At 45.2% G+C, this 21,703-nt stretch overlaps 1 protein-coding gene across 3 annotated transcripts; it reads right to left on the bottom strand.

Moving 5' to 3' along the window:
* Positions 1-730: 730 nt before the first annotated feature.
* On the bottom strand, positions 731-20,564 carry HSF4 (heat shock transcription factor 4). Of its 3 annotated transcripts, none has more exons than XM_077310475.1 (12): positions 20,289-20,564; positions 18,523-18,631; positions 16,575-16,702; positions 15,219-15,343; positions 13,732-13,807; positions 11,613-11,677; positions 8,922-9,021; positions 7,497-7,621; positions 5,270-5,375; positions 5,070-5,135; positions 4,055-4,161; positions 731-3,585 (listed from the first exon to the last, which is right to left on the bottom strand). In XM_077310475.1, exons 1-11 carry the CDS (start codon positions 20,508-20,510, stop codon positions 4,102-4,104), a joined length of 1,182 nt encoding a protein of 393 aa, XP_077166590.1. In that variant the 5' UTR covers positions 20,511-20,564; the 3' UTR covers positions 731-3,585; positions 4,055-4,101. The 3 variants fall into 3 exon arrangements, with proteins under 3 accessions (XP_077166590.1, XP_077166591.1, XP_077166592.1); XM_077310476.1 differs by having other exon boundaries at positions 4,055-4,142; XM_077310477.1 differs by having other exon boundaries at positions 4,055-4,136.
* Between the last annotated feature and the right edge of the window lie 1,139 nt (positions 20,565-21,703).

Here is a 21,703-nt window from a genome sequence, read left to right as displayed (position 1 = left end):
TAATTTATCCTAATCAATCAACACAGGGTTCAATTTCAGGAAGAGGGAATGGCAATTACCACCACCAGCACCACCCACAGTTGCTTCTTGCGGCCTTCATGGATTGCAGGTAGATCACTGATTATTTTATTGAATTATTTATTTACTGTGTCTCAACTGCCAGGTTGGCTTCTGAAGCAGGATATTGAAAACAATTTAGAACATGATTGCATGCATTCACACATGCCCAGCTAACCAAAAATAACCACAAGTATAGCAAAATTAATCAAACACTAGGGGCATAAACTAGGCACTCAAAGAGACAGTAATAGTTACATTAAACAGATGACCCGACCAAAGAGACACCTTGTTTGGTTCTTTTCGTCTAGCATCAGTAAGCAATAGAATCTCTACGTTCACACTGGTGAAGTGCATCTCCCTCATACATGAAGTTCATTGCCTACTTGCTCTTCCAAAAGAACTATACACTACACAAGGAAGGCTGCAATCATAGCCAGTTGTAGTTCTCAAACTCTTGGAGGAGACCTATAAGATACCTTCTTAGATTTCTCTATCATTCTGTCTATGAGCCATCACAATCCAGTTCACTGTTGGTTGCACAGTTAAGTTAAAATTGGACAGTCTCAGAGGAGGGCAAGGTCACAGTGTGGTTGGCAGCCAAAAAGACAGCCTGCCTTTCTGACACAAGGTACCAGATTCACATTATGAAAAAAAAGCCAAAACAACTAAGTGAGGACAAAAAGAAAACCTCTTTAATTAGCATACATTGTAAAACTTTACAAATGTACAGCATAGTGCAAAATGGTAGGTTCAGCGAATCAGTTTCAAGTAACCTTAACAAAGCATCAAATAGCCAACGGATAAAATCACACAGTGCTTTTTAAGAAAAATGCCTGGAAGAAGAAATTAGTCTTAGCCACAGTGATTTTCATTCTAGTTAACTAAAGTTTCCAAGAAAACGACAAAAACTGATGTCATTGGAAGCTTTACTCAATCGTTGTAAAAGTATGGGGGATTTGCAATGGGGTATGCAACTGTATTTCTGTATTTCTAATTGGCATCTAAGAGAGCTAGAAAAATTGTCTAAAGGTTGGAAACAGGTCAGGCAAAAGGGCTGGGTGCAGGGCTTCATCTGCCATTCTGCCTGGTCCCTTCATATCAGTCATTGGCAGTGATCTCATTCACTGGGATGGATCAGCAGTGTCTGTAAGCAAAAGCGACTCAGAAAATACTGAAAGATCTAGTTAAACCATAAACCTGCCATTATCTATTGCAAGAATTCTGGTTTAAGAACTGAACTACATTTACTGCACACAAAGATCTACTGTGCACCAGAGAAGAGTTACAATGCAGAAAAAGATCTCAGAATCAAGATGTCAAAACGTCCCTTCTTTCTCCTCCTGTGTACAATACCACCACCTGTGCTGACTTCAGTGGTGCCTGGAGACAAACCACCTTAGAAGTCATGTCCTCCTAATAAAGATGTGTAAAGGTTGGTGTGCTTACTCACTCCATAGTGAGGAAAAGATACTTTGCACATTCCCAAAGATTATGAATTATGAACTCACTTGTTCTAGGTCTTAGCACTTGTGTTGAGCACTGTATTTCAGAACTCAGCCCTTCTGAACCCTGTTTTAAATAAATCTGCTTGCAACCCATTCATTCATGCAGATGTTCAAAGGGTGTTTTCTACGCTATATACTGACATTCCCACTTCCCAGAAGACCTGTAGGAACTCTGGTTTGAGGAAAGGCTCTCTAAAGAATTCTCAGCCCCAACACCTATCAAGAGCCCCCTGGATTCTTTGGAGAAAGCCATGTGAGGAAAAGGGCATGAAACCTGGTATCACCTTGTAGTGTGGTCATATTTCATGTATCTCCTTATAAAATCAAGACTTGGATGTTGACTGTTTCAAAAAGGTAGCTAATGTATTTTTCACTTACCAGTACATGAAAAGCCTCCAGCTCTTTTCTTTTTCGCTAGTGTGTTCTTTCCAAGCACCATTTGAAATACCCTGGAGCATGCAATTATTAGAGTAATTCTGGAGCTCACTTTCTCTCCCGTGCCCACTAAAGTCGGAGCATTTTACAGCATCACACTTTCCCTGAGATGATGGAGCCCTGTTGTAGGATGCTTCCAAGACTGGACTGTTACACTGATCCAGCACAGCAGATGCCTGCCAGTTGTACCAAGAATGCGGATGATGGTCACCTTTCTTACGGCAGTTTTTTGTTTGTTTGTTTGTTTTATAAACCATGGATGACACACTCTAAAACTGGGGTTGCTCAGGAATTTTTCTATTTTGTTGCCTTCAGGTAACTTTGTGCCTTCAGGTAACTGGGGTGAGTGCACAAGGGAAAAGAAGGAACATTTGTAGTAGAGGGGGGAAGTGGAAGAGTACTGCTTGTTTTCACATCGGACACCCACGGCAGGAAGTATGTAACATCGAAATTGATTTCACTGATTTCTGAAAAGACCTGGATTTCCCCCCACCACCACCCCAGCCTGAGTCATCACACATCTTAGATGAATGCAAGACCCAACATTCACATACATTCAACATTTTGACAATATTTTCAAATTCTGCTTTTCAAAACTTAACTTGGCATCAGTGAACTAAGTTGCAAGTTGAAGGTGATCAGTAACTTCTGCAACTTAAAGAAAACCCTCTAAACCAACATTCAATAGTGCCCGTAATTATGAACGCTGGAAAAGTCAAATTAGAATCTAAATGCATGCAAACATTCACTACATCAAAGACGTTTTCCTCCAAATATATTTCAGTTCCAGTGCAACTCTCTTGTCTGAACAAGTAATAAACTCTGATTTAGCCTCTGGCTTGATCAGTCCACAGCGAGCCTGATCTTCACACATCAAAGATGGGCCCCTGTGGATTCTCAACCCGTGTAGGAGTGCAACAAGTCTTAAACGGGATCAGGCCCATAAGACAGATGCTCAAGTTCTGATGACGAAAGCAGCAGGACGAGGAGGAGGAAAATAATTAGGAGGAATATCTGGATGAGATGGATCATGGGAAGTTTGCACCTTTTCAGTGAAGTACAAGATTTTCTTCAGGAAAAACTGGCTGTGAGAGTTAAAACAGCAGGAAAGAAGTTTCAAAGGAATGACCACCTTCTCACCTGATTTTCCAAAGCAGATCATGCAAATATAAGTTTGAATGTTCCAATATAACACAGTGGGAGATCCCTAAAACAGTTGATCCCTTTTCTTCACAGTGAAAATGAGGCTGGTGACCAGACAGCTTTTGAGCAAAAAGCAGCAGTAACAGGGACCATATCATATCCACTCCTTGACATTCAGTTGGGAAAATGTCCCGGTGGTAGGAAAGGAAAGGCACAAAGTGTCTCATTAAACTAAGCAAAAGCTCACTCGTCATTCTCATATGGAGAGGTCGGCTTTTATGGGAGGCTTTTCCCGAAGTCTGCAAAGGACACGATGGAAGCTGCATTTCCAGGCTGAGCATAAGAAGGTGGAACTTTGAGGTACATTCATGAAATTGCTTCTCAAAGGCTTCGTGGTTTGCCAGCAAGGCACCATTGGGTGCTTTCCAGATTGACATCTCTCCTTAGGAACAAAAAGAGAAAGCTGCTTTCAGAACATGGGTTCCATCTATGACTAGACTTTGATCAAAAGATGAAATGTTGAACAGTTTAGTATGCTTTTATTCCACCCACCCTCCAGCTTCAGCCTTCTTCCTCAAGTCTTGCTATTGAGGCCTGACCATCTGGACCAGAGTACAGGCCCATCGCTATTAATGTAAATTAGTACACGCCGACATTTAGTTCCTCTCTTTTTTGGCTATTCTTGGTCCAACACAAAGTCACAGAGACTAGGCATTAATAAAGATGACAGCATGGAAGGCAAAAGAAATATATCAGAGCATTTGTCCTCCTGGCAGCTATAGATTAAAGCTATCCCTTCACAAACGACAGAGCACTGGGCAAAGAGGCCGCCATGCCAGTTTGGAATGAAAAAAATGCATTTCTACTTATGCCTATTTTCTGTGGTTTCCCAAAACAACTGCTGGCAGTACCTGGGCAGTAGGCATTGGACTGAGGCTTTCACACTTGGTAGGACATCTCAGTTGCATTCTTCTCCAGATACACAGCGGGATTCTGCATCTTGATGCAAAAAGACAAACTGCAGCAAATGGACCATGACAGGGAAAACCGTTTAGAACATCACTCAAGCAATAACCATATTCACCAATACGTACAACTCTATGCGGTTGGGCAGACTGTCCTACTATTTGTAGATGGGATGGGGGGACCCTCAGGCTGAGGATATGCAAGCAACCAAGGCTGTGCAGGGCTGAGGGGAGTCTGGAATATGGAATTTCTGGTTCACAACTTGAGAGACGGGCAAGAGACTTTGTAATAGTGGAGGTGGAGAGTGCAGAATTTGGGGGTTAGAATTAAGAATACATAAAGCAGCAGCTTGGTGTAGTAGTTAGGAGCGCCGACTTCTAATCTGGCAAGCTGGGCTTGATTCCCTGCTCCTCCTCCAAATGCAGCCAGCTGGGTGACCTTGGGCTAATCACAGTTAGTGATAAGTGCTGTTCTAACCAAGCAGTAATATCAGGGCTCTTTCAGCCTCACCTACCTCACGGGTTGTCTGTTATGGGGAGAGGAAAGGGAAAGCAATGCTAAGTCACTTTGAGACTCCTTCTGGTAAAGTGGCATATAAGAACCAACTCTTCTTTTTCTTCTAAAGCCCTGACTTGGATGGCCTGGGCTAGCTCTACCATACTGAATCAGACAACTCTCAGACAGCTACTTGGATGGGGGACTAGCAAGGAAGTCCTGTTTTGCTATACAGAGGCAGACAATGGCAAAACATCCCCGCTTCTTGCCTTGAAAACACCACAAGGAGTTGCCCCAGGTCAGCTGTGACTTGATGGCGCTTTCTGCCGTGCACGCAAAAGTTTTCATCAGTGAAATACTGACACTTAATGCAGTTGTGCTTCTGATTGCCAAGCCCTCCCCAAATCCTTTCCCACACATCCTCCCCTTCTTTTCATCTCCTCATCTTGCACACGCATCTCTTACCGAGGACAAACTTGCCTCCACGTCATTCAAATTCCATTCATTTGCCGAAACAGTGGAGTTGAAGACCTGTGAGAAATAAGGCACACAGTCCTCTTAGCAAGCTGCTGTGAAACCTGAAAGCTTGCATACTGTTTAGTGATAGCCTGTCAATAAAATGGTCAGGGTCTGGTATAGGTTAAAAACAACAAGCACCAACATACATCCAAAGAGCTGGCAGCTTCCAGGTTGTACTGCTGGCTTCTCAACAAGATCTGAAGGCCTTCCAGATTCAAATCTGCACCATCCAAAGGATCACATATTTCTGCTCTACAAAGACACAAGACAGATAGGATTCAACAGATAAGATCCTATAACTAATATATGACACACACGGGTTTTCCCCCTTGCTTTCTTGCTCTCCCTTCTGACATCCAAACAAGGCTACAGTGCTTTCATGGGTCTTGTAGGGACAAAAAAAACCCCAACAAACCCAGTCCAGTGGATTGGGTGCTGTGGCAAGGAAGGGAACTGGAAGAGCTTGAATGGAAATGGCTTTGGTCTGGTTTTGGGGTTGTCACTGCATTTTTGATTTTGTGTTGTATTTTGAGAAACAGAGCGGAACAAAGACAGAAAAAATCTGCAGTATAAAAGAATCGGCAAGAGTCCATATCACAGACTGGCCTTCATCTGAATGACCCCTTTTAGTGCACAGGTTACCTAATGGTATGTGGTGAAAGAATTTGCAGAGCAAGACAGGCACCATGGCCCAGCAATGTGTATGTGTGTGTGTGTGTGTGTGTGTGTGGCTGTTAAGGAAATAAAGTTCACATGCAGCCTTTTTAGCTCCACAATTTAATAAGAGTCCTTTATTGTGAGGAATTCCATTCTAGACAGGGTAGAGTAAAGGTTATCTATATATCTAATAGCAATGTGTGGCCCCCATTGGCAGATACCTAAATCCATGGATCAGGGCCACATTGACACTCAATAATGTTCTGGGAAACGTGAGGGACCCCCAAGGGTTGCAGAAAAATCTGAAATCAAAAATAAAACCCATAAGGAGGTTTAAATTCCTCCCACCAAAATACAATTATGTTCATCTTCATGGTTTCTGTGCAGTCCCCCATGGGATCTGTGCCTTCTAGAATTTTATATACATAGCTTGCTAGCTCCTTCTCCGTGGCAAGCTCTGCGCAGATCCCAGGTGTGACTACACAGAAGGCCACTTGAGGAACCACAGTTGCAGGTAAGCGCAACCCTGTTTTATCTGCATTCATAGAGAAGGGAGCCAATCAGGCTTGGATCCTCTGAGAATAACAATCTGTACATCAAAGGGAAAGCACCAGAGCACTGTTAAGGAAGGACACACAAAGTCTAGACCTCCCTCTCTCTCTCTCTCTCTCTCTCTCTCTCTCTCTCTGGCTTCCTACAATCTCCCTCTGAAGTCTGAGGCGAAGAGACAGTACAAAGTCATAGAATCCTAGAATCATAGAGTTGGAAGGGACCTCATGGGTCATCTAGTCCAACCTCATGCATTATGCAGGACACTCACAACCCTATTGCTCGTCCACTGTAACCTGCGACCCCCTTAACTCTTCACAGAATCAGCCTCTACATCAGATGTCTATCCAGCCTATGTTTAAAAATTTACAAATATGGCAAACCCACCACCTCCCGAGGAAGCCTGTTCCACTGAGAAACCACTCTGTCAGGAAATTCTTTTTTAGACAGAATTTCTTTTGAATTAATTTCATCCTATTGGTACTGGTCCGCCCCTCTGGGACAAGAGAGAACAATTCTGCTCCATCCTCTATATGACACCCTTTTAAATACTTGAAGATGGTTATCAAATCCCCTCTCAGTTGTCTCCTCTCTAGGCTAAACAGACCAAGCTCCCCCAACCTTTCTTCATGCATCTTGGTCTCCAAGCCCCTCACCATTTTTGTTGCCCTCCTCTGGACATGCTCCAGTTTGTCTACATCCCTCTTCAACTGGGGTGCCCAAAACTGAACACAGTACTCCAAGTGAGGCTGAACCAGAGTAAAGCAGTACCATCACCTCCCGTGATCTGGACATGATACTCCGTTTGATACAGCCCAAAATCCCATTTGCCTTTTTAGCCACCAAGTCACACTGATGACTCATGTTCAATGTGTGGTCTACTAGATCCTTTTCACACATGCTACTGCCAAGACAAATCTCCCCCATCCTATATTGGTGTATTTGGTTTCTCCTACCTAAACTTTATATTTGTCCCTATTGAACTTCGTTTTATTCAGTTTAGCCCAGTTCTTGAGCCTATCAAGGTCATCCTGTAACTTCTCGAGCCTACCAAGATTATCCAAAGTTCTACTTTCAACATACAGAGTACTGTCTTAAATAAAAAAGCTCTTTCTGTCTCTTGCATAGATCTCTATGATCCTATCACACTGCCAGAAGGCCTTTTACCTTTCACTGTCGGGAGGAGGCTGCATCACCACAGCATTGGATGGTGATGCTTCGGTAACATCGGATATGACTGGCCCTCCGGTGATGGCCGGACTGTTTAAGCAGGAGGCGGGTTCAGCAGAGGGCTAAAAGTGGAAGGCAGATAAAAAGTTTTTTTTCTAGTGTCCAGGTAGGTGTAAAGCAGTAATGCTCAGTGTGGCTTCCATTGATGTCTGTTTGCTTCTTTCCCAAATTAGAATCATTAGAGTTGGAAGGGGCCATACAGGCCAGGGGTAGTCAACCTGTGGTCCTCCAGATGTTCATGGACTACAATTCCCATGAACCCCTGCCAGCAAATGCTGGCAGGGGCTCATGGGAATTGTAGTCCATGAACATCTGGAGGACTACAGGTTGACTACCCCTGATACAGGCCATCGAGTCCAACTCCCTGCACAATGCAGGAAATTATTTGCTTCCTAAACCCAAGAGCCAGTTCTGTTTTTTCTCTGCCACCTCATTGGTGCACACCTGTGTCTGCAGGAAGCACCCATCCAGAATCAGCTGCCTCAGCTGATCCCAGGATTATGTGATTGGCTGTCCCCCAGTTGTAGCCATCTTGTGACTGGCTCCAGTCTCCATGCCAGCCATTTTATGGAGGAGCCCTCTATCCATTTTCTGCATTTCAAAACTGGCCATGGGTTCATCAAAACTGGGGGCTAGTAGTGTAAAAAAATCTGACTTTGAGTATTGTTTCTCTTGAGCAGGGGTGGGCAAATTGTGACCCTCCATGGACTACAATTCCCAGCATTTTCTGGCAGGGGCTCATGGGAATTGTAGTCCATGGACATCTGGAGGGTCACAGTTTTCTCACCCCTGCTCTTGAGACTTGATCCAGCACAGGACTGGGCCGAGAACTCTTTTGAAAGGCATGGGTGTATCCTTAATCGGTGCACTTCAGTTGGAAAATCTATCAGATGGGGATTCCAGAGCTCTCATATGTCATGCCCATAGACTCTACCTGCTTTCCATGGAGGAGGAGGAGGGCTTTATCTTAAGTAACTTGCTTCCATGGCACGTGGATCATCCTTCTATTTCTAAATAGCAACCAAACTGCAAGTCTGGCCACTGTTTACTTTCCAAGACGGTGTCAAGGCACACCAACAAAGTAAGTAGAGCCAGATGCACAAATAACACTTAAAACATGCCTCAGCCCTACAGCCTCCACTGGCACACAGGTGCATTCAAAAACATGGCAGCTCTTAAACACACAAGTGCCTTGGTTCACATGCAGGAAAGATAGGCAGATCTGAATATGTTTGCATCAGACTTCTGAGTGGGTCAGTCCCTAGGCAGGAAGACCGTTTGCCAGTCAACATTTCTTCATTCTCGCCCTTTGCAACTCATGCGTTATTTCGGTCAAAGACTGTGGGCGTGATTTCCGCTTACCGACTGAATGAAATAGGACTCATGGAGCGGGTCCATTGATAAATGCCTTCTGAATTTTGACACCTGAGAAGCAGAGTTTCCATCGTCCAGCATGAGAGGTCTGTAGAGAAAAATGTGTTATCACATCCTTCCCCATTAAGATTCTTATCTTTCCCTTTTACGTGATGCACAACAACACGTTACAAACATTCTGAATGTTTCTGTGAATGAATCCTTCTGATTGCCAGTTGATCTGAAACACCTGGGACAAGGGAGAAGGGAGGCTTGGCTTTGGGCCCCTTGCTATAGCAGCCCTGACCTGAATAACACAGGCTGGCCAGATCCTGTCAGCCGTCAAGAAAGACCATCATGGAAGTCCAAGGCTGCTATGCAGAGGGAAGCAATGGCAAATCATGCCCACTTGTCCCTTAGTTGCCCATTGGGCTTCCTGTCTTTTTTGCCATCATCCTGATAAGCTTGAAGCACTGCATTTGACTCAACATGGGTGTTTTTGCTGAGTCTGCTGGAAGCACAAATGCTGTCCCCAAAACAACTTTGTGTAATCCAACTATTGTTACAGATTGCTGGAGAATCCAGATGGCACTTTGCCACACAGAGTTTCCCATTTGCCCCACGTGCTACAGTGGTTTTTTTTAAGAGGGCAAAAGGGACAAGAGGTCACCATGGATTGTGAAGCAAGAATCTTCACATCAGCCATCGGAGAATGGAGGAAACATTGGTTAGAAAGTGAGGAACAGATAGTTTTCTTTAAAGCAAAAGGCATTTCTTGGGCAATGGCAAGCCAGTGCTTCAACCTTAATTCTTCCTGCACCTCACCCGGCCTTCCAAACTGGAGCGAAAGCTCACTTTCTCATTCACTCTCTTGCATGCACATGGCGTTCCTGAGCATTGCTCCTTTCTGAGACATTTAGATTGGAAGGCCATGTACATGCGCTGAGGGCCTGGGAATTTGTGTTCAGGTCTCCAGTTGACCAGCTGAACTGCAAAAAGCCCCTGCATGGAGACTCAATACCAGGGGTAGTCAAACTGCGGCCCTCCAGATGTCCATGGACTACAATTCCCAGGAGCCCTTGCCAGCATTCGCTGGCGAATGCTGGCAAGGGCTCCTGGGAATTGTAGTCCATGGACATCTGGAGGGCCGCAGTTTGACTACCCCTGCTCAATACGGATCAGGGTCACAGGGCTGGAGGAGATTTATTCTCCCACATCTCATTTCCCTGATCTAAAATGGACACGACCCCCAGGGCCAAAACACCTCGGAGGAAAAGCACAAGCCAGAGTGATGCAGTGGCCAAAGTGTTGAAGGAACATCCGGAAGACCCTGGTTCAGCTCCCCACTCTGCCATGGGAAGCTTGCTGTTAGCCCTTGGGTCTGTCACACTCTCTTGGTTTCACCGAACTCCATAAAATGGAGGCCAGGAGAATGATGGAACCCACCGGGGGGCCCCACAGGGAAGAAAGGCGGAGTCTAAATGTAGTAAATCAAGAAATGTGATCACATGCGGGTGACAATATTGCAAATTACTTTAGGTCCCCATTGGAGAGTAACGCATAGCATAAACATATACAGAAATAAATCTTTTTTTTAATGTGGGTTAGGGATTAGGAGTCTTGCTGATCAGTTAATCCCCTTCTCCCTAGTTAATTCCCCCTCTCCCCTTTGGCTTTTTGCAGTTCCGTTATACCAGCCTTTCTTAATTTTTTTACCATTGGGAAACCCCTGAAATATTCTTCAGGCTTTGAGAACCCTTGGAAATGTTGTGATTGTGCAGAATATGATTGGGAGGCACAGCTGTGTACATGCCCACCCAAGGCCCCTCTCCTTCCCACCCCCTCCAGGCCTATCATTGGCCATTTGAAAAGGGGTGGGTAGGTCAACATGACCATATATGGGCATACTGGCTAATAAATGCTTAACAATTTTAATATTTTAAATTTAAAATTAATTAACTCCCACTCATTCAGGAAACCATTCCAGGGCCATCAAGAAAGCCCAGGGTTTCATCAAACCCTAGTTGAGAAAGCCTGAGTTACATGTTTGGTGAATATCCAGGTGGGATAACTCTACTGACAAAATGCAAATACATGGTGATTTCCACCATGACTGGCCTAGCCTACAGTCATCAGGCTGACCAGCTAGCTATGGTCCTAGATAGACTTTTGGCCTGATCAACCAAGGTTGTCCTTTCCTGTGGATACAGCTGGCCACAAGTTCTGCTGAACCTTCTGCACTCCCTTGTCTGCCTTTTTGCAGTCTCCAGATGACCTCTCATGCCCCGACTACCATTCTACAGCCACAGAATGCTCCCTTCATAGCTGCTTAATGGTCTCCTTCCAGATCCCACATCCTCCCCACCATTGTATTCATGGAAAATCTCTCTTGGGGGTTAATAAGCAAAGCTTGCCTGCTCTCCCTTCCCTTTTTCTCTCCAGATGCCCTCCTTTCACTTCCCTGTATATGACCAAAACAAGGGTCACATCAAGCTGACAGGGTGGTTCTCTATGGGCTACTGAATAGACCAGGTCAGCAGCTCTGACTCATCAGTTTGTCCTCATTCACTGACTATCTCCATGGTGCCCATGTCCGGTGACCCACCACGCCACTCGGAGCTGAGCTCACGTGTTCCGAAATGAAGGGCCACCCCCAAATGAGATCCTTGCTTGCACATGCATTGCACTGAGGGCACTTACAGTTTTCTCTTTATTCCCGTGTTGCTAGGACTTGATTGGAGTTGGCCAAACAGAAACTGAATCAGCTGTTGGGGGAAATCAAAGTCGGGAGTTTGTCAGTCAATGGTTCAGCATTCCAGACCTTCATGGCTGTCCCTTTGATCCCTGACGCTCATTGAAGATCTTGGTTTTGCCCTAAGTCAGGGGTAGTCAAATCAGGGGTCGTCAACCTGTGGTCCTCCAGATGTTCATGGCCTACCATTCCCATGAGCCCCTGCCAGCAAATGCTGGCAGGGGCTCATGGGAATGGTAGTCCATGAACATCTGGAGGACCACAGGTTGACTACCCCTGCCCTAAGTGACAAGGTATCATGGAACACTACCCTTTTTCTGAGCAGGGGTTCCCAGTGGATCAGGCTACATCTCACAAGCCCTTGTGTTTCTTGAGGGACAACACAAGGGCCCAGGATCAGACGGCGATGGGAGTTTTATGCCTCCCAGACGCAAGCCAGCAGTGGCACATGGGGAAATGTGGTTTCGATCTGTATCTCCACCTCCGCCATGGCATATTCAACCTGTCCTATGGAGCCGCTGTAGAGTCAATTGCAAAGTTCACATTACTTACATGGATATAGGAGAATGCTTGAGAAAACAAGGGTGGTGTGGGGGTGAGGGAGGCCAAGCCATGTACTTCTGGGAGGGACAGAACTCTCATCACGCATCTGGTGCACAGCCCTTGCCTCAACCCCCAACAAACACAGCAACTGGCCCCCATATATTCCATGATGATCCTTCCTTGTCCTGTTACCCCAAATCCTTTAAACTGAAGATGCCATGAACTAAACCAGGACGCCTGCATGGGACTCAGGTGTGGTCTCCTACTGAAGTGCAACCCTGTTTGCTGCCTTGGCATTGCATTGATTTTCTTTTTGACCCAGGACAGACACATCTGGGCCACTTAATAATTTTGTCCTGATAAGCACTAGGTCAGATTCTGACAATAACATGAAGGAACTGTATTTTCACTGTATCGGCACTGGAACTCTTTGATCCTAGGCATGCTTGGGTTCTAGAATCAGACTCTAAGTTTCAAGAATCCCAAGATGTATTGACTGGCGAGTCTGTCCTTAACCACTGCGGGGTCCTCCTCTGCCCCGAGAAGCCCTTCAAGAAATGGCAGATATGTGACAAGTTCCACAGCCTCTACAAATGTTCACACACAGCATTTGGCGTGAACATAAAGCAGACACCTTAATGTAAACATAGAACAACAGATACTTATTTGTATTGCAAAGGGCTCTCTTAAGCTAAAGGTGTTGCCCAGACAAAATTCGCAAGGTTATAATTGTTATCTATCAGATTTCCTGTATGATTTTATATGGCATTTATATTACAGAACAAAGGAGCAATCATTGAAGAACGTCCAGGAAAACAGGTGAATCCAATGTCCAGGACCCTGTTCTTTACTATTAGAGGAATCGACAGTTCAACTACACAAAATTCTAGACATATATTCAAAATTAAATGCAACCCTTCATTCCCGCATCAACAGTATTCAGACATTCAAATAAATTTTTAGCGGAGAGACTCAGGGTCTCCTTTTCAACATGCTCTTTAGTTACCGGAGCTCAATGACATGTTACTATTTCTTCTATGCTTTATTTTAAGCATTCTTTTAAAATTATTTTGCAAATACAACCTTTGGGTTTTTTTTTAAATTATGAGGAGAGAAGGAAATTTTAACTCTTTCCACCCCTGCCCTTTGCTCACTGGAAAAAGCCACCCCAAGTTGCTTTTATCTCCAATTGAAAAAAAGAGCGACTCTTAAGTTTCTCCCAACAAGTATAAAAGCTGCTGATGGGAAATTTCTTCTGCGGATAGAATACTGGGGAGGAAAGGGTTAGTGTTTCCCTTTCCTGCCCTGCTGTTCTGCTTTCTGAAGCATCTTGGGCAGGTCAGTTAGCAAAAGGAGAAAAAGTGTTGAACATTATCCCTGCATTATTTAGCCCAGCATGAAGGGAAGGCCAGCCTGGAAACCTTTCCTGTCACACTTGAGTAAGCCTCACAACAAATACTTAAATCCAGCAAATGCCCACCACGTTGTGGCTTCAGGTGGCCTGGGTGTGATGTTCACCCTTACCTTATTGATGACTTTCTGGTGCTGTGAATGGTTCTGCCGGAGGCACACCACTTCCCTCCACAGAACTTCATTCTGCCTGAAAGGAATGCCAAAGCACACTGAGCTGTGCAACGCCACAAAACATTGAGTTGCGCCAACTTGCAATATAGTTTCAAAAATTGTAATCTGGTCTGCCACCTCAGAACTCCCATCATCCCCCAATGCAGCCTCTCAGAGCCTAAGTAGACAGTCTAAACCAGGGGTAGTCAAACTGCGGCCCTCCAGATGTCCATGGACTACAATTCCCAGAAGCCCCTGCCAGCAGGGGCTTCTGGGAATTGTAGTCCATGGACATCTGGAGGGCCGCAGTTTGACTACCCCTGGTCTAAACGGTAGGGACCTGCAGCTATACTGTAGCCAATAGTTCCCAGTAGCAACTTGAATTAGGACTGCTGTGCGGGAGAAGGTGGAATTCCCTCCTTCTCCCCTGTGCTGTTTTTGGTGTCTGAAACAGCCCAAGGCCTTGCAGGGGGAGCGTTATATTCTCTGTGAGAAAAGGAAAGCATCATTGCTATATGCAGCTGTGCTGGGGCATTGGCAAAAATACTCCCCCACCCCATTTTTTAAGTTTAGTGGTACAAGACTCAAAAAGTTCTCCAGAGCATTTGCTAGAGGACTCCTCCCCTATAGAAATCACAGCCCTGTGCAAAGCTTGGGAGAGTTGCAGGTGTCTTTCCAAAGGCACATACACATACACACACACACTCATGCACATATTGCCCATGCTCAAAGCTTGCAATGCCAGTGTCAGAATGCATTCTGCACACTCAATGTTATGAGATCATGTAACTCTTTCCACAGTGATCGATAACACGGCACAGAGTTCCTCCCCACCCCCCACCCCAAGTGCTTGGTAATACGGATAATGGTTAGTTTTAACATTGTTTCCCTCCCCCCCTTGCTTGAATTTGTCTCTGTTCCTTTTCATTCAACAAACCAATGCTAAAATGCACGCTTGTTTGTAGCTGCAGAATAAAGAATGGTATGTAAGATGAGCACAGAATCCAAAGTCAAGCTTAAAGGCTTACGGCTTTGAAAATTGACGGTATGATATGTGTGCATCATGGGCCAGAGACAGACCCCTGGTCTATCAAGGCCGTTAGCAGGTCATTCTCTGACCAACAATAGTTGTCCATGATCCCGGTGCCAATCTCCAGGGAGGGCCTGAAGTTGTCCTGACTTTCAACTGATCTCTAGTCTAGAAAGATCAGTTCCACTGGGGCAAGTGGCAGCTCTGTGGCATTGCATCTTTGCTGCGCCCTTTCGTCCCCAGCCAAGAGTCAGCAGCCCTACCAGAGCTTCAGGTAGAGGCCTTTCACATCACTGTCCACCCAATCCTTAAGGTGCTGGGATTGAACCTGGGACCTTCAGGGTGCAAAGCAGACACTCCACCACTCACCCTATTGCTTCTCAACAGGCAGAAAGCACTCAGCTAAAGGTTCACTTACTGCTTCATGTCCTGCACCTGACACTCCATCGTCTCCTGCTGACTCCTGAGGATCTGGATCTCATATAACAGCCTGCTCAGGTCTTCCTGGCGCATCTTGGTCTCTTCACTTTTCACAACTGATACCTGGAGAAATCACATAAGCTAAAATGAAAGCAGGAAACCTGCAATGGGCAGGGGGATTTAGCTGCAGTCAGTTGAGACCTTGTCACCCATTTACAGTTTTTAGGAGTACCTGTCTGTTTCTGGAAGCACCTTCCTAAAGTAAACTGTATTAAAGGCATTTGAAAAAATCATGCATTCCTTGTCAGAGAGCAGATATTGCTGAAGTGACCCAATGTGTGACATGAGTTTGGGCTACAGTCCTTGGAGTTCCAAAGTATGATTGGGAAGGCACATGATTCAGTGGTTTGGTTGATGCCCAGAGGGGAGGCCTCCTGGGGTGCCTCTGCAACCTATTATGAGTTCTCCTAGAAGTACAATGGGCCATACATGCAATAATAAATTAAACTAAGCTCAGTTACTTTGAAATTTCTTACTGAAATCAAGGGGGCATGCTTCTGGGGTAAACTTGCAAACATCTTCCACATTGGTGTGCCAATTAACAGCTCCTGTGAGCAGACAAATTGCCACCTACTGAAGAGCCTTCCTGATGCATCTCTGCACGATTTGTTGTTCTGTCCTTGATTCCTTCCAAGTGGCCTCTTTCAAGGGTGGGCAATTCTGCCTCCGCTCAAAATAAGGCACCCTTTGTGACTGTTCTTGAGTATTTCCAGTTTTAATTTGGATGAGAATTGTGCCTCATCTATCCAAAATTGGGGGGAGGGTGGGAGCTTAAGTTTGGGGACTCAACAGCCTTTGCGGGTCACAAGACTAGTGTGGTGGCTTTGCCAAAACCACCATTGCTCTAGGATGAGCACTAATTGTCTCTTGGCATCCTTGTTTCCCATTGGCTTACCAGACACAGTTGTAAATTAAGAGGTTACTTTAATCAGTTCTCCTGTAACAGTCTCCCAAGAGCCAGTGTGGTCTAGTACTCATCTAGGTTCTGGGAAGCACAGGTTCGAATCTCCTCTCTTGCCACAGAAGCTTGCTGGATGACCTTGGGCCAGTCCTAAGACACCTCACAGGGTTTTTATGAGGATAATGTGGAGGAGAGAAAAATGATTGAAGCCACTTGGAGTCCCCCTTGGGGAGGAAGATGGGCTATGGATGAAAATAAAATAAATAAACCAGGGAACTGAACACCCAGAGGGGCTCCCAAGCATTTCTGAATTTGTACTCAGAGGAGTGAGGAGAATGACACCAAATCATCGGTTGGCTTTGTGGAATTGCATCAGCTCCTCAGATTTCCTACCTTCCTTTTGATGTGTTCTAGAAGATGTTCATGGCCTTGAAGGAAATAGAGATGCTGGAACTCGGTGTCATCCCGTTCAGGTTTGACGAGGCCTCCTTGCTCGATATTGACCACCTTCCTAAAGCCATCTGAATGGACCAACAGAAAACCGGTTAGAAGACTGGCCACCGATTCCCACACGTGATCTTTTTCTTTCAAGGAAGACTTGATATATTCAAGTTGGGGGAAATGGCAGGATGTACAGAAAATGTTGTTGTTTTATTTCTTAAGAACACACCAAAAATGAACCAAAACTCTCCCAGAACCAAAATCACTTCAGCATCCAAGTCTGATAACTGCCAATTCTAACTGTCATTTCCATTTCTCCCCAGAATGCCACATGACGCCATTTTAAAGGGACAATAGTCTATAAACAATTAAACATAAAACTTACACCAATGTTTAATTCTGTGCTGAGAGTGTATCTCATGTGCGTCAGATACACTTTCAGATCCCATTTAACCACTCAGCTGCACTTTATAAAGAGTTTAATATAGGTAAATAATATAAGAGTGTATCATCACAATTCTGACCACTGAGGAAGACCCAGTAGGGTTGGAACGCGTTTGGTCTTATGTGCTGTTAGTTCTGTATAGTTTTTATGAAGTTTTTATTCTGTTTTTAATTGTGCACTATAATAAATAACAAGTTTTACATTATTTTATTGTACAGCTCAATTTCTGAGTTCCTACCTGTTAAGGTTGGGTTGGGTTCCTTTTTAATCTATCTATCTATCTATCTATCTATCTATCTATCTATCTATCTATCTATCTATCTATCTATCTATCTATCTATCTATCTATCTATCTATCTATCTATCTATCTATCTATCTATCTATCTACCTACCTACCTACCTACCTACCTACCTACCTACCTACCTCCCTGGAGGCTCAGGGTGGTTTACATAAAATAATATAAATAATACATGAATATTGAACAATACATGCAGTTTTCCATAAAACAGCAACTATAGCTCCCTGCTACAGATGCCTAAGAATTTAAAGGGTAGGTGAGTAAGTAAATCAAGACTACTTCAAAGGCAGTGCAGCCATTTTCCTTTGATCCAAAGGTGAGTGATGGGCTGATTGTCTTAAATGGTTCCACTATTCTCATTTTGCATGGAGCTCCTAAACCAAGGCAGTGCTAGTGAATTCTCATTTAGTACACCCCAGTCTTTCCAGATTTAGTTTGTTAAACCATCCCCATTTCTTTCTGAGACTCATGTCGAGTTCTACCCACTGTGTATTTCTGTCTAATGACCAGGCAACTAACATGGGAGCAGACAGGCAGATACTACACAACCCTTTTGTGGAAAGGGAGAAATTGCATGACAGGCCCCTTGCTATGTGTCAGACAAAAAAAAATACATTAATCCTTTTTTTCCCTTACAAACTGCCACCAGCAGGGCTCATGAAAGGCAGCACAAAAAAAAACCTCCAGAATAAATAACATTCCTGATCCCCCAAACAGGGTCTTCAGATTTCAAAATATGGCAGCAAGGATACCCAGAGGTTTAGTTCACCAAGAAGGCCAATTGCCAGGCTTGCCAACCTCCAGGTGGGGCTTGGAGATCTCCCAGAATCACAACTGAACCTCAGACCTGAGATCAATCCAAAATGGCCACTTTAGAGGTTGGGCTTGCTGGCATCCCATTCCTACGGAGGTCCCTTCCCAGGTGCAGCCCCCAAATCTCCAGGAATTCTGGGCCTGGAGCTGGCCGTCTTGGTAGCTTGTTCCACTGGCTACTCCAACACTGTAAAGCAGCATCCCCCCTCAGCACTGAGGCGCCTGTGGTGCACTGGAGTGCTATGCGTGGATGTGCATGCAATGTAGCACTTCCCGTCCTCATTCTTCTTCTCCCGTTATACTTGTACAGTATGCCCAATGTGCTCGTGGAGCGTTACTTACACATATTCAGCTGCCGGACAAAACTGGCCATGTTGTTGTGTTTGAAGTATTTGGGCAAGACCTCCTTTGCAAACCGGCCTTGGTCAAAAACATGGAAGCTGGTGCCATTCTAAAAGAGAAGGAGTTAAAACAGGATTAGGGGCCTCACTTCCACAGGGTTCAAGATTACTAATCCAAATTAAGCGTCTACCCATGCATGATACAGGATCAAGCTGACCTATACAAACACAGAATGGTCAAAATGTTACATTTTTGGCCTCCATTTCCGAGGCTTACTTATTGGTGCTTTAGTCCAGATTTTAATACCAAACAAGATTAAGACTCACTGTCGAGATCCAAGTACTGCCATACACAACAAGTTATCCAAAAATAGAAATGTATCCCAAGAACTAAACTTGACCCCATTGATTTGCATTTGGGAGGGGTTAGAGACTATTGCACACAAACCTAACAGATAAATAAATATTGCAAAGGTTTTACTTCAAGGAGTATTTTAGATCTATCGGAACAAAATCAAAGGCACCTTCCATTTATCCATCCAGCTACCTTCCACCAGGTGGAATAATCTAAGCAGGTTGAAACCTGAAAGGAATCTAGTGGGGTAATGTTTTCTTCTGGGTCCTCTTTGTATTGGTACAAGAAGAAGAGTTGGTTCTTAGATGCCGCTTTTCTCTACCCGAAGGAGGCTCAAAGCGGCTTCTCCCCACAACAGACACCCTGGGAGGTGGGTGAGGCTGAGAGAGCCCTGATATCACTGCTTGGTCAGAACAGCTTTATCAGTACTGTGGTGAGCCCAAGGTCACCCAGCTGGCTGCATGTGGGGGAGCGGGGAATCAAACTCAGTTCGCCAGATTAGAAGTCCACACTCCTAACCACTACACTAAACCATGACTGGGTGGATTGCACTAAAAAGGTGGGGATATTTGGGGTTAGGGGGTAAGAATTAAAAACTTGGTAAGCAAGCACTGTAAGGGCAGATGCCACGGTATAGCCTGATTTCATCGGATCTCAGAAATGAAACAAGGACGGTACTTGAATGGGAAGCCACTAAGGAAATAACTGCCTCTGCTTCTCCCTTGCCTTGAAAACCTGTTGTTGGCATTTCCCTACATTGGTTGCAACTAGACCACACTGAGATATATATAAGCAAACACCAGTCAACGCAGAGATTCAAATGTTGGTCTGAAGCAGCACAACAAAAATTGAGTCCAATGGCACTTTTAAGACCAACAAAGATTTATTCAAGGCATGAGCTTTCGTGTGCATGCACACTTCCTCAGATACAATGGAACAAGGATCGTGCGAGTGCAGATATATATAAAAGTTAAATCAGTGGCAAATTAGTCAACGGTGTCATAGTATCCCAATTATGCCATATTATGGCATGTGATAATTCTTTGCTCAAACAGCTCATCAGTCCGTTTGAGTGCAGTTGTAACAACTGTACCAGGTACCTCTGTAGCACCACCAACTAATATTGTCCAGAGCAGTCTACCAATTCATTCTATGCAGAATGTTGATGGGAAATGGTTTGGGAATGAGCCCTGCTGAACTTTGTTCTGAGCAACCAGGGACTGCACGAGGCTGAAATAATGCCAAATGTGTGAGTCCAGCAGAGTACGAGCATCTGCTTCCGGCCACTATGCCCACGACCAACGCAGCCCTTGGCTGTTCCGACCAAACCATAGGATTGATTCTCTGATGCGCTGAAGGTCCTTTTTGTCCTCCATTCCAAAAGCAGACGTGCAAGAAAGAGCTTTACTCACCATGCTCCAGCAGATGAGATGGTTCGTCTCAGGATCCTCCACCAGTGTCCACAGCTTGGTGAGAAACGCCGGAACATTGCTGGAATAGCCATCCATAGCCAGGGAAGGGGGAGACTCCTGCATAGTTTTGCACAGTGTCCCAGCTACACCTGTGCCATGCCTGTCCCACGGCAAGCCTCCCTCCCTCTCCAAACTGTGTATGTCAGAGGGAGGGAGGAACATCGCACACGGTTTGGGTCCAGCAGGGAAAACACCCTCCCTGTTCCCCCCAACCAGTCACATCAGCAGGGCAGTTGGCTCTCTCCCAAGCTCAACACAATGCACAGGGGCATGGCCAACCACAGGGGAACAATACAGAGAATGAAAGCGCACTGCATTTGATCTCACACAATGCACTGAATAAAGATGCAGCCTCATGCAAAGAGAATACACTTGCTTGCACAAACGCAGCTAGGGCCAGGAAGCCAGCAAACCACTGGAAAGAGCCACGGGGGTGGGGGGGCATCTGCTAGTTTGCCTTCGAAGCACGCTGCTTCACGAAGTAGGGTTGCCACAACTCGGGGTGGGGAATTCTTGGAAATGTGGGGAGGGGTGGAGCCTGGGAAGGGCAGGGAAGAGAAGGGGAAGGACCTCAGTGGGATATAACGCCAGGTGTGCAGCTTCAGCATAGGAAATAGTTGGAGATTTGGGGGGGGGGGTAGAGCCTGGAGACAATGGGACTTGCAAAGGGGATGCAAGGTGGGGCGCAATGCCATAGAGTGCACTTTCCAGAGAGGCCCTTTTCTCCAAGTTAGGGGTAGTCAAACTGTGGCCCTCCAGATGTCCGGGACTCACAAGGGCTCTTTTCACAGTTGCCACAGCGAGAGATCCGTCGGTCACCTGGCTCTTGGTTGCGCTGAACTGCCCCTTCTTCTCCTCTTCCCAGTGTTATTATTTTATTTATTTGATTTTTATGCCATCTGTCCACCCAACTTTGGGTCCCTAAGATGGCAAACCATAAAAGCCATCAAAACAGCAATTGAAAATTACATATTATTAAACCGTCTAAAATAATTAAAATACATAAACTATTAAAACAGATGCTGGACTTTAGGGATATTATGAGATGCTCTGGGATGGAGAACAGGCAAACAGGACTGACAAAAGAAATTTCTCACTAGAAGAAGAAGAAGAAGAGTTGGTTCTTATATGCCGCTTTTCCCTACCCGAAGGAGGCTCAAAGCAGCTTACAGTCACCTTCCCATTCCTCTCCCGACAACAGACACCCTGTGGGGTGGGTGAGGCTGAGAGAGCCCTGATATCACTGCTCGGTCGGAACAGTTTTATCAGTGCCGTGGCGAGCCCAAGGTCACCCAGCTGGATGCATGTGGGGGAGTGCAGAATCAAACCCGGCATGCCAGATTAGAAGTCCGCAC

This window comes from Paroedura picta, chromosome 14 (genome assembly GCF_049243985.1).
Source record: "Paroedura picta isolate Pp20150507F chromosome 14, Ppicta_v3.0, whole genome shotgun sequence".
NCBI classification, from domain to species: Eukaryota; Metazoa; Chordata; class Lepidosauria; order Squamata; family Gekkonidae; genus Paroedura; species Paroedura picta.
This window is presented reverse-complemented; position numbering and strand designations above follow the sequence as displayed.

What these genes read in the sequence shown, in the direction of transcription:
- HSF4 (XM_077310475.1), bottom strand. Translation starts at nt 20,510, where the DNA reads ATGTTCCTCCCTCCCTCTGACATACACAGTTTGGAGAGGGAGGGAGGC. An exon ending in CAGGTGCAGGACATGAAGCA is followed by an intron (nt 13,808 to 15,218) that starts GTAAGTGAACCT and finishes CATTCCTTTCAG; the next exon opens with GCAGAATGAAGTTCTGTGGA. An exon ending in CCTCCTCCCGACAGTGAAAG is followed by an intron (nt 5,376 to 7,496) that starts GTAAAAGGCCTT and finishes GTGTCTTTGTAG; the next exon opens with AGCAGAAATATGTGATCCTT.